The sequence below is a fragment of the Aptenodytes patagonicus genome, chromosome 2 (assembly GCF_965638725.1).
Source record: "Aptenodytes patagonicus chromosome 2, bAptPat1.pri.cur, whole genome shotgun sequence".
NCBI lineage: Eukaryota > Metazoa > Chordata > Aves > Sphenisciformes > Spheniscidae > Aptenodytes > Aptenodytes patagonicus.
Window position 1 is genome coordinate 107,849,733 of NC_134950.1, and position 15,472 is coordinate 107,865,204.

General features: G+C 44.5%; 1 protein-coding gene across 5 annotated transcripts; it reads left to right on the top strand.

Moving 5' to 3' along the window:
- The first annotated feature begins 690 nt into the window (after positions 1-690).
- HUS1 (HUS1 checkpoint clamp component) lies at positions 691-9,304 on the top strand. 5 transcript variants are annotated; one of them, XR_012994690.1, is made up of 9 exons: positions 692-881; positions 1,217-1,344; positions 1,900-2,076; positions 2,755-2,862; positions 3,824-3,898; positions 5,926-6,025; positions 6,373-6,504; positions 7,375-8,539; positions 8,775-9,304. XR_012994690.1 is itself a non-coding variant. In XM_076330715.1 (8 exons), exons 1-8 carry the CDS (start codon positions 830-832, stop codon positions 7,455-7,457), a joined length of 795 nt encoding a protein of 264 aa, XP_076186830.1. In that variant the 5' UTR covers positions 691-829; the 3' UTR covers positions 7,458-9,304. The 5 variants fall into 5 exon arrangements, 3 of the variants coding, with proteins under 3 accessions (XP_076186830.1, XP_076186829.1, XP_076186828.1); XR_012994691.1 differs by having other exon boundaries at positions 7,375-7,939; positions 8,373-9,304; XM_076330715.1 differs by lacking the exon at positions 2,755-2,862 and adding an exon at positions 2,892-2,939 and having other exon boundaries at positions 691-881; positions 7,375-9,304.
- Positions 9,305-15,472: the final 6,168 nt, after the last annotated feature.

Consider the following 15,472-nt stretch of genomic DNA (forward strand, 5'->3'; position numbering starts at 1 on the left):
GCAAGGAACTAAGAACACCAGAGGCGAAGGACCAAGTCTCCTGTAGGAAACAGGCATGCCGCACACAGACAGGAACAGGTAAAGCAAGGTTTTCCCTCACTTTGTACTTCCTTGAACTATTCCAGTCTCTGCATAAACCCCTGCACACCATGCACTAAGCTGAAATAGCCCTGGGCAAAGGGAGCCTATCTGCATGAGGTGCCCGGTCTGACAGAGGGATCCTTTGTCAAAACACTTTCGGTTGCCCAGTCCTTTCTGGGTGACCCGGCTAGCGATGGGGAAGAGGAAAGGCCCGTTACAGAGCTCTGTTCTCTCCGCTTTCTTACATGACTGTTGCTTTCCTCCCTCGCCATCACTTCATGTTGGGCATAGCACTCTGCCCAGGGGCAGAGTCTGGGCCTGGCCCCTGCCAGGGGCTGATGTTTTCTGCTGCAAGGGGCCCCTTGGATTTGAAGGAGAAAATTCCTCGAGGCATCGGGGGGGGGGCAGCAAGCAGATGTTTGGATTTATACATATGTCCTGGGGGTGCCGAGAGGTTCTGCTCTGAGGTGAGCTCTTCGGCCCTGGCTCCGGGGGCCGCCAGTGCTGCGGAAGGAAGCCAGCCAGGCCCCGCCGGTGTGAGGCCGCAGGGCCCGCCGAGGCCGCAGGGCCTGCCTCTGTCGCAGGGCCCGCCTCCGCGCAGCAGGAGAGCGGCTGCAATGGCCGCTCCCCGCGTGGAACTCTTTGGCCAGAGGCCGCTCTCTCCCTGACTGACTCCTGCCCGGTCCCGCCCTCGGCCGTACCGCTAGCGGCGGGCGGTGCTGCGGCAGCGGGCGGGGCCGGCGGCGCCATGCGATTTCGGGCTAAGATCGTGGATCTCGCCTGCCTCAACCACTTCAGCCGTGAGTATGCCAGGGCGGGGGGGTGGGGGGCCGGGCCGGAGGACGGGTGTGCCTCGGCGACCGGCCGCGGCCGCCTTTCCCGGGGAAAGGGAAGGGGAAGGGCTGTGCGCGTCGGCGGACCCCGGCCCGCGGCGGGCGCCCTGAGGCCCGGGCCGCGGGTCCAGAGGCCTTTCCCGGGGGGAGGAAGCGTGAGGCGCTTTCCTTCGCCCCGAGGTGTTCGGGAGTTTCCGCAAGCAGCACGAGCTGCGTTTTTGGAGACTGAACGTTTCTCCCCTGTCCCCCTGGGACGAGGTGTGTGAAGCGGTTACCGCTGTGACGTTACCTCTCTCCGCCAGGTGTAATTAACACAATCGCCAAGTTAGCCAAGACCTGCACCCTGCGCCTTACTGTCAGCAAGCTGTATTTCATTCTCTCCGATAAAGTAGCAAATGGAGGCGTCAGTATGTGGTGTGAGCTGTGCCAGGTAAGCCCCGGGAAGTTCAATAACCACATGTTGTTGAAAACCGGAGCATGCAGTTGGGTCTAGTGTACAGTGGGTTTCTTGTACATGTAGCCCTCACCTGAGATGTGCCAGGTCGCTCAAGGCCTGTCTGGTCACTGAAGGCACTCTGTTTTGCAGGACTGCCTTTTAGTTGCACAGGCCTGGTGTTTCTGGCTAGACATCCCCTTTACCTTGGTTGTCACTTCAGTGTAAAGCTTCAGTGTGTGCTGGCCCACAAAGGCCTGCCCAAAGCTGGAAACAGGAAAGCGTAACTCACCCATCATACCCCTTGTTTTGAGGACTGATAGGTGTTAGGGGAGGATCTGAAATGAATAGGTTTAGGCTGAAGCAATGGGCCTTCATGCTTATGCAGCCTGTCTTGATTCCTGCAGGTGATGCCAGGCAGAGGAAAGCTTCCTGTTGTACACATGCAGTTCTAAGCTTAAGGTCTGATAGGCAAAACTTGCCCCTCTGTCTTTTTTTTTCTTTTTTTTTTTCATTTGCTTTATTTTATTTCCCAACTTTCAAAAATTGTAGGGCAATTTCTTCGATGAATTTCAGATGGAAGGAGTAGCTGCAGAGCACAATGAAATCTATTTAGAGTTGGTGCCTGACAACCTGTCGAGAGCATTAAAAACTGCCCAGAGCGCTAAGGCAGTGAAGATCAAGTTGACTAACAAACACTGTCCCTGTCTCAGAGTTGCTGTGGAGCTAGTAAGTGCAACCATGCTTTTATCTTCATTATTAAGAAAAAGCTCTTAAAAGTTAAGTGCTTTTCCTGAGATCAAATAGAAGCTTTGGTAGTCTTTGGTGTAGTTCTAGAAAACGAAAGCAAGAAAAATCATGCCATTTTCCATTTCACTAGCCTTTCCTGCCATCATGGTTGGTAGCACACAGAACCAGCTTTGTATTTTCCAAAAGGCAAGGAAGAGGTGGACGAAGAATGAAAACTATGAAACACCTTTTTCTAATGTCTACTTTTCTCCATTCCTTCATTCTCTAAATCTTCTGTGGATTATTGCCTTCTCATTGAAGCCATTAGGTGAAGGAGGTTTCAGCGTAGCATTTGGCTCTTTGTTTTGCTTTTGATTGTCCTGCCATTCCATTTCAAACTGCTGTCTTCCGAATTTTTTTTGTTGTTAACACCTCTTCACTGATTCACCTCTTCAGCTCTAAGGATAGCTTATAAATACTAATGACTGATACCTCACAACCTCTTCCTTATTCAAAAGGGAAGTCCGCTTAATAGCGGACCAATAGGAACCTATGGAAAACTGGAACTGAATGTCTGGGGCACTCAGTTATAGTATTTCCCAAAGTGGGTCTGAAAAATTTGAGTTGAGAATTCAAGTCCTGTTTTTAACTGCAAGAGCATCCTCTCTCTCCCTCAAGCCATCCTTATCAAGCAGCAGTAGGATTGTGACACATGACATTCCCGTGGGAGTTATTCCCAGAAGATTATGGAATGACTTCAGAGAGCCCAGTGTGCCAGACTTTGATGTAAGCCTCTGTTTTTATATTCCTTACAGAAAGAGGAGGTTGCAAGTGGAATGCTGTTGCTGTGGAGTATACTACTGGTGGGTTTTGGAGAGGAGGTGAAAGGAAAGAGGAAAGGCTGGAGGCTAGAGGTTTGGAGAGGGATGGGACATGGCTTCTGTCTTCACAAGAGAGTCCAGAACCTGTAAAAACAGAGCAGGTGGTTACCAGTTGTTGTGATATTCAGGGTGGAGGAAGGGAGGAGCAAAGGACTTGCATGGCTTTAGGCAGGAGCACCTCCAAACCACACAGGTTTAGACTGTTTCAGCTGTTTACGTACCAAACGGCCCAAATAATCTGTTCTTTCTGAAATTCATGGCCTACCTGGCAGAATTATATATATATGTGTGTGTTTCCTCCTGACTTTTATATATCCTCTCTATATCCTTTTTGACTCTTAGTAGAGTTGCAAGGAAAGGTCTTCGTGCAAATGTGCTCCTATTTGAGGTTATGGATGTCTGTTACCTCTATAGCTAGGAGTATTTAAATTCTGAAGACATATGACTTGGTAGAAACTTCATGTATTTTGTTCTGTTATTTCAGGTTTACACTGATGCAATTCCAGAAATTATTACAGTGCCATGGGAATCATGTTCTTTTATTTTTGGCTATAGTAACTATTAACTGCTCAGTAACACAGATGTGTGTTCATGTGAGAAACTGATCTGCAAAAGCCTGTCTCTATTTTGAACACAGACTGGGGATAGTATGTCTGAAGCAATTGCTAGAGTGATGGCCTGTTGGTATAATGGGAAAGAGTTCCTCTGTTCCTGAGTCATTTGCTGATTTCAGTTAAATATTGTGCTCCCTGTACTCAATAGATAACTGAGTCCAAAATAAGATAGGATTGAAGGGAGAAATAAATGCATCACATCACAGTCATACATGAAATATTTGTGTGAATGCAGTTCTTATGTCTTTCTAGGTCAGTATTTACCTGCCGGTGCTGAAAACAATGAAGAGTGTTGTGGAGAGAATGAAGAATCTCAGCAATTCCATTGTAAGTTAAGGCACTTCAGGTGTGTGTCCTACAGACCTTATTTTATCTTGGACATAGCATGTTTCCCTGTTGCCCAAACTGGTGCCCTTATATTGTATCTGATTTTGGGATGGGGTCAAACACTGAACTAAAGGCACCTGAAGGCTGTGTAAGGGCTGAAGAGAATGATGTGATTTATTTTACACTGAAGAGTTTGTCCTGGGCTTCCCAGAAAGTGGTGCTCTTTGTACTGAATCCTTGAAAGAACATGGCATTGTGTTGCTACAAGCCACTCTATAGCTGGCAGGAAATTGTGGTCCTTCAGGAGACTTTCCAGGTGATTTCATTAAAGAAATGCCTATTAAGTAAGTCTTGTGTTGGATGGCTGTGTGAATGAACTTTAGGTAAACCTGAGGTAGGATGTAAAGGAAGTCCTACTAATAGCTCCTGGATGTCAGCCTGTGCTTTAGACTCTGACATGGTGGGTTTCCAGTCCACCCTGGGTTTCTGGAGTGCTGGTGGGCCTTCCATTGAAAGAAGTGCTCTGCAGTTGGCCAGAAAAGGGGTTTGGTTTTTTTTCAGTTGTTGTTGCTCACAGTCACCAGAATTGACTGACATGAAAGTTAGTAAGTAAGCATAGAGCTTTGGAATAGTTTGGTTTTGGGGCTGTTCATATCAATTTTGATAAATGGGAAATTTTCTGTAAACTGAGAATCCTGAAACTGGGATACTCTCAGTCTTCCAAGGCTTGGAAGAGTTGAGAGATTACCCTGGGTTTCTGGCAATTTTGCAAATGGCAGTCATACTGCAAATACAAGAGTAAGCACTTCAAACTTTTCTCCTCTGTCAGTCTTTTGGGCGTTTTCTTCTCTCTCCTTCCTTCCCCCATGTCCTCAGTGGAAGTGCTTACACACAACTAAGCACAGCATATAACTGCTTTGTTTCCAGAGCTGAGGATCTTTTCTCACACAGGATAGCTGTATGATGGGATTGAACTTTGGTGTTCAACAACACTCAGAAGAGGTAGCGTATCAACACCGGGCATACCTACCTTCCTAAGTGCCTTACCTCCTGCTCTAAAGCAGGAAAATAAATAAATCTCTGTGAAATAGCCTTGATAGCTCTAAGGGAGGAGGCAGACTACATGCTTTCCTGTTATTAAAGAACAAAAACATCATGTCACAATTAAATATTTGTGCTAGATGCATCTGGTAGTAAAACCGGTCAAGATCAGTGCTGCTAAAAGGGCTTAGAAGCTCTTTCAAAATAGTACTTGGCCATTGTTTGGGAGCATTCATCTGTGGGCATCTCTCATTCTATAGGAGATTCTGGTTGTGATATGAGCCTCTTAAAATTACTGAGAATTCTAATCACAGAAATGAAGTGCTTAGATGTGCTTTAGGAATCCTCTGATCTGCTTGGGATTTGTGTAAGATCATATATAGTCTCCTTCTGGTTGGACACTTTGTCAGGATGGAATTTGAAAGCTTTCAGCACTTTTCCAGGATTTCTAGCAGTTCAAAGTCCTGCTTGGAGTTACTGCTCTGGTGAAGCTGTTGTCTGTTTCTAAGTCTGGGAAAGCAACGCTGCAACTGCAGGTCAGCTCTTGGTGCACCCCATTCTCTGTGTGTCATATGGACTGTGTAGGTGCCTTTCTGTTTGTTGAAAAGCTGGATGGAAATGCAGGAAACCTTGCATTTCTCCAGCTTCAGTCTCTTACTTCTAAAGCTTTTTCCTCAGCACATGAACTTCCCAAAGCCAGTACTTGTCCTAAAAGTACTGGAGAGCAACTGAAAGAAATTCTTTCATTATGAAATTCTTCATAATTTCAGGGAGGTTGGTCTAGGATAATTCACACAGGAATGATGAGAAATGCATTTTGTAGCTGAACATTCCAATGTTCAAACCATGTTCAAAAAATACAGTTGAGCTGTGAAGGCACTGAAGTGCTTCTGGAAGCTTGTATTTGAACAAAGCTGCACTTTATTCTTCTGTAATTCTGGAGTGTGAAAGTGGCTTGCCTAAAATTGAGATTGATTGTATTGTAGGTGATTGAAGCAAACTTGAGTGGAGAAATGAACTTGAAAATAGAAACTGACTTAGTATCTGTAACAACACATTTTAAAGACTTGGGAAATCCTCCCTGGGGTAAGTTTCCCTGTTTGTTGCCTCTTGTGTCTGTCTGATCTTGTTACTTAAATGTGATGCTGATAACAGTACTTACCTTCTGTTAGTCCTTAGAAACTAGCATCAAGTACTTTGAAGTCTTCAAATGAAAGAAAAGTGGCCAATGGCTGTTTCATGTTTGTGGGGGGAATCTCTTCCAGTATCCTTGACAACTTTGTAGGAAAACTGGGCTTTCTCTTCCTTGCACTGCTGTTTCTGAAAAACCACCCATTTGAGTACCAGCTGTTCAGTGACTACCAGGTGTGTCCTTATAGGTGTTGAAACTCCCTCTGATGTTTTGACTAAGTGTTGTGTTCTTATGCTTTTAGCATCAGAGGACGGATGTCAAAGTTCTGCTCAAGGCAGAGATCTGGAAAACATGGCTGAGGCACGCATAGACATCAAGAAGCTGCAGCAGCTGCTTGCTGGACAGCAGGTCAATCCCACAAAAGCATTGTGCAGTAAGTTCAACAGCTCTGCTTGCAAACTCTGGTTAAGGAGCGATGTTTGCCATACTTGTAGTCTTAGCAGAACAGCATATCTTCTGTTTTGTCTGTTTGAAACTTGACTATTTTTACTGTACCTGAGGACTCTTAATATTTCTATTTTTAGGCAGTAAGCTTCAGGCCTTAGGCATTTGGGGAAGAAAAAAAAACATTAAAAAAAATTAAGCCAGGCCCTTTTATAAGTATCAAGTTGAATACTCTGACTAATCATGGGTGTCTTCTTGTTGTCTTTGTTTTGAAGTTGTTATTATTTATTATTATTTTGAGGTATTATTTTTTTTGAAAGTCTTAAAACAAAGCCCCTAATTTCTAGCAGAGAAACTGGGATTTACTGACATGTTTGTTTTGTGTTTTTTTTCCTCTTAGATGCTTTCTTACATTCAGCATCAAATTGATTCTAATACCAAAATGCTTTTTACGCATCTAGTGTTTCTAGCCATAGAAACGATATGTTCTTTCTAGCAGAAGCCTATGCAGGGTTTTATATCCTATTTTGATAACTCTGTATGCTTTTCCTGAGAACATCTGTGTATTATGGTTTAGTGCAGATGTTAAGAATTTCCCAAGGAAGATTTAAATCATGGGTATAGCATTATAGGCCTATACATTACATATTTCCTTTTTGGTATCAGCTTTGATATACTCTTCAGTAACGCTTCATAGACCCTCAAGGACTTAAATATTACAGGGTGATATGTCTGGTCGTCCTTCTGTCAGAAGTGGTAGAAGCATTGTATTCTTACGGTGGCATTCTGTAGAAGATGTGATTTTAAAGTATTTTTCCTGCTTTAAACTGGATTTGTGGGGTTTTTTTCCTCTTTACAGATATTGTAAGTAAAAGAATTGTCCACTTCATCTTGCTCCATGAGGATGTTTCGCTTCAGTATTTTATTCCGGCACTTGCCTGAATGTTTTGGAATCTTGGTCATTTTCCAACCTGAGGCCTTTTCCACAAAGTCTGAAAACTTTCATGAGTTGCTGGAGTACTCTCATGTGATACAATGTTAGATGCAGCCATCAGATGGACATTATCTCCATATGTATGAAATTATTCAAAATATCTCCTCATCCAGAAGGCCATTTTTGTGAAGAGTTACATGCTATGAAAGACACAACGCTGGGGAGCTGGCATATCTGAGCGTTACGGGGAGCAAAACTGAAATTTGTATGTGCTTTTGGGATGCTTTGAGCTGTGGGGAAGGCAACGTAATATTTTTTTTTTTTCTTGTCAACAAACATAAAGGTAGAATTGACCTCTGGAGCTGCTGCTGGGTGTATTCAGTATTGGACAATGCAGCTCCAAGTTAAGGGATCTCCAAGCAAGCTGTCATACCTCCATGGAGCAGGAGAGCCCTCTGGAGGGTTGACAGATGCGTATTTGCCTGGGCAGGTAAGCACAGCCCTCCTGAAGTGGTACTGGATTGACTTCTGTTCCAGCAGCGATGTATATGGACTTGATGCTGCTGCACGTTGTGCAGCAGAAATGTGTCTGAGGCAGAGGAGCTTCCTGTGGCTGCCAGCATGTAACGGGATGTAACACGCTAAGGAGCACTTTCAGCTCAGCAGCATCTGTTTGTACCTGTTTGTATCTTTTGATCTGACTTGCTCCAACATACCTTAGTAGTTCTGTTAGTGCTTGAACTGGTGTGTTTAGCTCTTGGCCTAAGAGGATGAGATAAACAGTCTGAATTACCTTGTTAATGTTGGCAGCGAAGGTCTGTATCTATGTACAGAATGAATATCATATGAGGACGTGTGAACACAGCAATTGGTGTAAAATAAAGGGCAAGTTATCTGTGGATCATGTTTTTTCTCTTTTCCAGATGGAAAGCATTGTACAACCTGCGTCGTCATTGTGTCAGACATGGTGAGATTGTATGTAGGCTCTGATGCCAAGCAGCCAAGAGCATGACTAAGTCTCACTGACAGGAGTACTGCCCCTGCTTCTACTTCCTGGTTACCTTCTGAGGTCTTCTCCTCCTTACTCCATGTATGATTGTATTTGTTATCCAGCCATGTTCTGTATAGCCTTTGGTGTTCCACAGGGTTTTGAATATCTTATGAAACCTCTTGTTTGAGAAATAGTGAGTGGGTCTTTACTGCCAAATGGGACTGGGAGTTTCTGCTAGACAGTAACTCTTGTGCTCAGAAGTGTTGTTTTGTTTTGTTTTTTTTTTCAAGGGGCATTGAGGTTAAGGGAGCAATTAATCTTTCTGTTTTTGCAGATGCAAATGGTCAAGAGAAGGCTGAAGGAGAGGCAGTGGCTTGGGAATGTTACGCTTCTTTGCCTTCTTCCACCGTTTCTATCAGACTAACCAGAAAGCATCTTCCAAATCCTGTTAGTTTTCATGGGCAACTGCAATTACCCAAAAAATTTATGTAAGATGAAAATAGCTGTACACCAGGTTACAGCAAGTGCATGGTAAGAGGTATGTGGTAAATACTCCTGGGCTTTCTCCTGAGGAGAGGGGAAAAACTGTCAGAGTATGATAAAGAGTATGCACTATGAAAGTAGGCTTTGAAATCTTTGGATTTTCTCCATTGGAAAATGCATTCTATACAACCTGATGGAAATGGCTTTTTCTGGTATAGCATAAGAACTACTAATAATGGCCTCTCAGCTATGCGGCTCTGTTATTGCTATTTTTAAAAAGAGATCAGAAGTTATAATTGCAAGAAAATGTGTTGTGGTTTTTTTTTTATATAAAAATTAAATAAAAGTGGGAGTAATGCTGGTACAGGTCAGCAGCATACAGTGAGATGTCCGTTTCATATTCTGGAGGGGAGGAGGCTAGATGGACCAACAGAGGTGAAGTCTCTCCAGTCCCAGTGCTTTCTTACCCTTCCCACCTGAATACAGCACAAGGATACAGCTCAGCCCTGCCATCCAGTTGATGCATACATGCTGATCAGAGGGAAAATAATACTTACTTACTCAGGTTTAAACCTGCTGTCATCTGTGAATCCAGTTGTCAGAGCCCTGAGGGCAATATTGGGCCTTAGTGGCCCTAAGCAGCCTCACCAGGGAACCCTACCCACCCCCTGTCCATGGGCCCACAGATCCTATTTCAGCTTGGGCTGTGGCATCCTGTACTCCCCTAAGCTATGTTGTAGGTGGGCCTGGGCCCAGCCCTATTCCTGAATCGATGTTTGGACTTCCTGGATTGGCTTTGGAGAGCTGTTGCTCTCGCCACCTGGTTCTGCTTGCCTGGTTTAGGTTCTGTGGACCTGTGCCCCAGGTGTAGGGGTGCTGCCTAGCCTGCATTGTGGCCACCCTCTGCTCCTGGCTCCTCACTCCTGGAGCAGCCTTGCTCTTGCTGCTCCCTAACACCAATAATGAGAAGAAATATTTCTCATCAACAGCCCTAGCTGGTTCTACATGAAATTTATGGTTTATGCCAGAAAGTTTTTGTTCTGGCTTAAGCCACTGAGACAAAACAGAGTTATGAGCCACTGGTGGGACTACAAAATAACTGTAAGACCATCCAGCTTCTCTCCAACGCTTTGTTCTCCTAATGCAAATTTCTGTTATGGCATGTTAGGAGTGGCCGCTACCTCCAGCAGCTCTGGCCCAGAACTTCTCCTGCACAGCTACTGGAGCCCAGCCTCGGGTATCTTGAGTACCAAGGATGTGTTATGCCCTGGGCTGAGGGATGTAGCTGCTGCTTTCCCACTTGCAGGTTCAACCAGCAGTGAAGCTGAGCTCATGTCCTAGAGACGCATACAGACACACAGACACTGATGTGGCTGGTCACAGACTACCACAGACAAGCTCTGCCTTCAACTGCATCTACATACAGGACCCATGTAAAGCAAGCACAGGCAGCCACATCCCCTTCCTCCTCTTCATCTGGCAGAGACAGAAGGTCGCTAGTGCAGGCACACAGACAATGCTCTCTCGGTTCAGAAGCACATACACAGTTGTAGTTCCCTCGAGTACTAGCACTGTCTGCCTAGTACACCTGCCCAGATCCTGTCCCTCTTAACTGCCCCATGGGTCCCCTATTCTCTGGCTCGTCCAGGTTGGTGCTCGCTAGCAAACATGCAGCACCCACACTTGTCCCACAGGCATCCTGTACTCACGGGTCCCTCTGGGACAGACCCTTGGCCTGCCTAATATGCCAGCCCTGACCCAGGCCCTCGTACTCACTGGCTCATCCAGCTTCAAGTTTGACAGCAAACGCACACCCCATGCACACCCAGTTTGGGGAACACACAGACACTTACCCCCCACATCAGCCAGCACGAGGTACAGGGGCTGTGACCCGCGGTCCTGCTCCAGCTGCTGGCACCAAGCCCCGCATCTGCCTCACTAGTGCCAGTCCCCCCCAGCAGTTGATTTTTGGGATACACACCATTCCCACCCCAGTGGCTGGTGGCTGGGACCCCCTCACTCCAGTAGCTGATACCACAGCCCTGGAGCACCTACACCCCCAGTCTGACTCCAGTAGCTGGCACCAATCCCACTCATGCTGTTCCCCCCTGTAGCTGGCACCTAGTCCTTGCAGCACATAGACACACAGGATAGAGAGGGAGGTTATGCAGAGAGCGTGAAGAAAGGACTTAAGAAGAAGATAGGACAGACTGCGGTGATGAGTGTATTGACCAACCCCTTTTACATGCCTTTCTGCCTATTCTCCATTTGTTCCTCCCTGCTCCCCCTTGCCCTGCACATTGCCTCATAAGTTGACATATTTCCACCCACCCCCTCCAACATGCTGGTCCCTGAGGTTTGCATCTTTATCAGTTGCGAAGTCCCATTTTGCTTGTGTTGCGGGTTGACCCCGGTAGGCAGCTCAGGCCCACGCAGCCACTCGCTCAGTGCCCCCCCAGTGGAAAGAGGGAGAGAATTGGAAGGGTAAAAGTGAGAAAACTCGTGGGTTGAGATAAAGACAGCTTAATAGGTAAGGCAAAAGCTGTACATGCAAGCAAAGCAAAACAAGGAATTCGTTCACTGCTTCCCATCGGCAGGCAGGTGTTCAGCCATCTCCAGGAAAGCAGGGCTCCATCACGCGTAACGGTTACTTTGGAAGACAGACTCCGTAACTCCAAATGCCCTCCCCTTCCTTCTTCTTTTCCCCCAGCTGAGCACGATGCCATATGGTGTGGGATATCCCTTTGGTCGGCTGGGCTCAGCTGTCCCAGCTGCGCCCCCTCCCAACTCCTTGTGCACCCTCAGCCTATTTGCTGGTGGGGCAGTGTGAGAGAGAAGGCCTTGATACTGTGTAAGCACTGCTTAGCAATAACTAAAACATGGGTGTGTTATCGACACTGTTTTGGTCACAAATCCAGAACATAACACCATATGAGCTACTATGAAGAAAATTAACTCTATCCCAGCCAAAAGCAATATAGCCTGCAGTTTCTTGATAGCCCAACAATATGTGTGAATGACCAGGGTTTTGGGGTTTTTTTCCTGGTTGTTGTCTTTGTTAATGCTGATTGGTCAGGTTTTATATCTGTGTATTTGTCTCCTTCCTTTTCCTTATCATCCCAATACAGGATGTGCTCAATCAGATAACCTTGCTGGAATAAACATTCTCACACTCCCACACACACTGCCTCTCTTATAATTTGTCCATCAGTTTTGTGTCCCTTTATGTTCTTATTTATGGTTTCCTCCTCTTCTTCTTATCCCTTTTTTGCATTGGAAAGGTCCTTGACCAGATACCCTTAAAGGAGCAGACACTCTTCTTCCATATACACTTACAGTTTTCAATACTTTTCATCCTCCTTATTCTGAAGACTAGCAAATGATTTTATTGAAACAGAATTTGGTGATGGTTCATCATACCATATACACTTAAATGATTCTAATTTTTAATTGTGGTATTCTGAAAGTGGGTATTAATGCCTGCAAGTGACTGTATACAATTGCTTTCTTTTAGCTGTCTGTGAAACTCCCTGTGAAGGTTCTTTGAGGCTGCAGGTAAGTGGGAGCAGCTGGCTAGTTCAGTCTCTTCCTTCAGTGAGCTCTCTTGTGCTGTTCTCCTGTTTCATCATGTTTACTCCTGCTGTATGCACACAGGCGTATACATGCTCCTCAATAAACTTACTTTATTTCACTCCAACAGTAGATAATTTGTGCTTAATTATCATCTACTGTCTACAGAGTACACTGGATGAAGGACACATGGTTAAACAAGGGGATAAGACTATATTCTGTAATGTGTTTGGCTTAATTCTACTTAAGATTTTGTCCAGAGCAATCAACTTCCCCCTTGATGAGTCAATGGGATACTGGCTCCCAAAACTGTGCAGGCACAGATCTATGTTTTAGGTAAGTGTTATTTTGTGAACACATTATTCTACATAAATAACATACATACTGAAACCCCTGCTAAAGGCTACTGAAGAGTATATGAAGTCACTGACTTCCTCTGGTTACTTGCTAGACCCAAAAATCAAAACCAGGGAGAAGAGGGGATTTTTCCCCTCCAATTTTAAGGGACCTCCTTCCGTTGTGCAAGACTTTGCTGCACATCCACTGTGGTAATGGATAGTGAGGGTGGGGAGTGGTAGGTATTGTTGAATTTCATTTCAGGATCACATTTGTTGCATCTAAGTATACCTGTTACTATGTGTCCCAAGCAATTCTATACTTCATACGAGTGATCCCAGTTGATTACTTGGTGCCTTCCTCAAAATATCCATTAATTTTGGAGAATGTTTCTTGGAAACATGTCTTTACAAATTCAGCGTCTGTATTATGGATTGAAAATTTGACAACTTGCTGTTGGCAGGCAGTATAAACAGTTCAGTGCAAATACATTTACACTGATGTGGACCATATACTTTTCAAGCAGTAGTCCCATTTCTGCCTGGTTATTAAATGAGAACAAAAAAAAAGAGATTTTATTTGGGTTTCTGAGCCACATTGGTTTATTTTAATGTATAAACAGATATTGCCAGAATGGAAGTGAGATAATGATGTTTAGCAGAGAAGTATGCTCTAGACTTACTCATGGAGTATGCGGAAGGACATTGCTGTTTGGGTTGGAGGGCCAAGCACAGGGACTGAGCATCACACCTAAATGTATCAGGCAAATTACAACCTCAAATTCTCTCTTGATATTAACATCTGTGTCTAACACCATTCTGTCAAACAAGTGAGCTGCATGTCCTCTGACATTCCATAACCTATAGGCAAAGGTGAAAAATAATTTAATTTTCTGTGATTGAGACATCAACAGTATTGGGAGTTGGGGATAGAAAATTCTTCAGGTGTTACTTGTTTGGTTTATATATAAATTTCTGATTTTTTAATTATAGACTACTTGGCTCTGTAAATCTTACTGTACCCCTCTGTAAGATGGGGTGGGGGAAAAGGATCACTGTTCTTCATTTCATAAATTTTAAGATATAATCAAACAATTCAGGCAAATGCATGCCTTACACTGTTGTTTTGAACCAATTGACAGTTGGGCTGTTGAGTCACTAGATCTGCAGAAATTTAAGGTGTAAGTGTTCGTCTCCTTAATGGTCCTGCTTGTATATAACTCTGCCTCCAGAAAGGGCAAGAGGGGTTTTTCTTTTCTTCCTTGACAGGAATATTTATTTGAATGTGTGGGATGTTCAGTGTCTGGGTTTTCAGGTTGAGTGTTTTTGCTTTGTCAGAAAAGAAAATTAGTTGAGGTGTGACATGACCATGTGTTACAGTTAGGAAGGCATTTGCTGCTTGTATTGACTTGAGGTCATGCAGCACTGAGCATCAGACAACACTTAAGCCATGGGCTTGGAGGCCTCAGTATTATGTTCTCAGGAAGCAATTGGACAAGATTTCTGCCTCCAATGGCAGAAAATCTTGAAAGTAGAAAACTTGATGTAAATTTTCTAGTTATCCTGATATTTGTATTTGAGATGAGCTATTGCTGAGTTATGCTTCTGGAGAGATTTCTAGCTTCCTGACCTTGTATTTCAGTTAAAATATTAGTAGTGCAGTAAAAGGCAGGCATTTAGCAGATGGAAGCTTTTTGGACTGGTGAAGGATTTGGGATCCTAATGTGGAATTGTTCTTGGAGAGGGGGGAAATAATACCAATTTGCCATGTAGCTGTAAAGAGAAGTTTAGGAGCAGTCTTGCCAAGAGAAGTGGCTTCAAAACATTGTTTTGTTGTTGTGTACTAGAAAACTCTGATGAACAGGCATGATGTTCCTGTGTATTGTTTTATTATCTGCAAAAAGACCCAAAGTTTAAGATAAGAATGTGGAGAAAAAGGATTAACATCTGCTAGTCTAAATCATTGAGTTTAGGTCTCTAGGAGAGCTGTGCAATTGGAATAGTTTGTCAAATAGTACAAGGGATTTGCATTCTGAGAAGTTGGCCTGAAAAGGCTGCGCACCCACCCCTGACCAACACCTGCTGCTTTCTGCTTTCCCAGTTCCTCCCCTGAATTTGCATGCTGATGAACTTTTCTTTCTTTGGAGCTGGAGAACTGATTCTGGGTGTTCCTGTCCCCGCCTTGTAAAACCTAGCAGATTCCTTAATTCCTACTGAGGAGCCAGGTCCATGCATTCTTAGTTAATGCCCTGGTGAGAGGATGGAGACAGGCACCGAGGGATAAGATGGAAGCTGCTGTACCTCTGTGCTAACTTCGGTTACTCTGAAAAGCTGCATCACAAGCTCCTCGGATTCCCTCTGAACTTTGTTCACCTCTGAGGGGCTTTTCTACCCTCTTCTTAGGGCCTTCCTCTGATTTGTGGCTTAAATGTGTGTACCAAGGCCTTATATGGATACGTTCTTCTGCTGACAATTTCTCTTTCACTGAGATAGGTTTTATTTTTTCCCTCTTCTTAGTGAGAAAAGCCCTCCTCTATACCACAAGATGTTTACTGAAGCCATGTGTATGCCTGTGCTACCTTAATTTTGCTAAGCAGGATATGATAGAAGATTTTTTTTACTCTGTTGCTGAAGGTGATGTTGT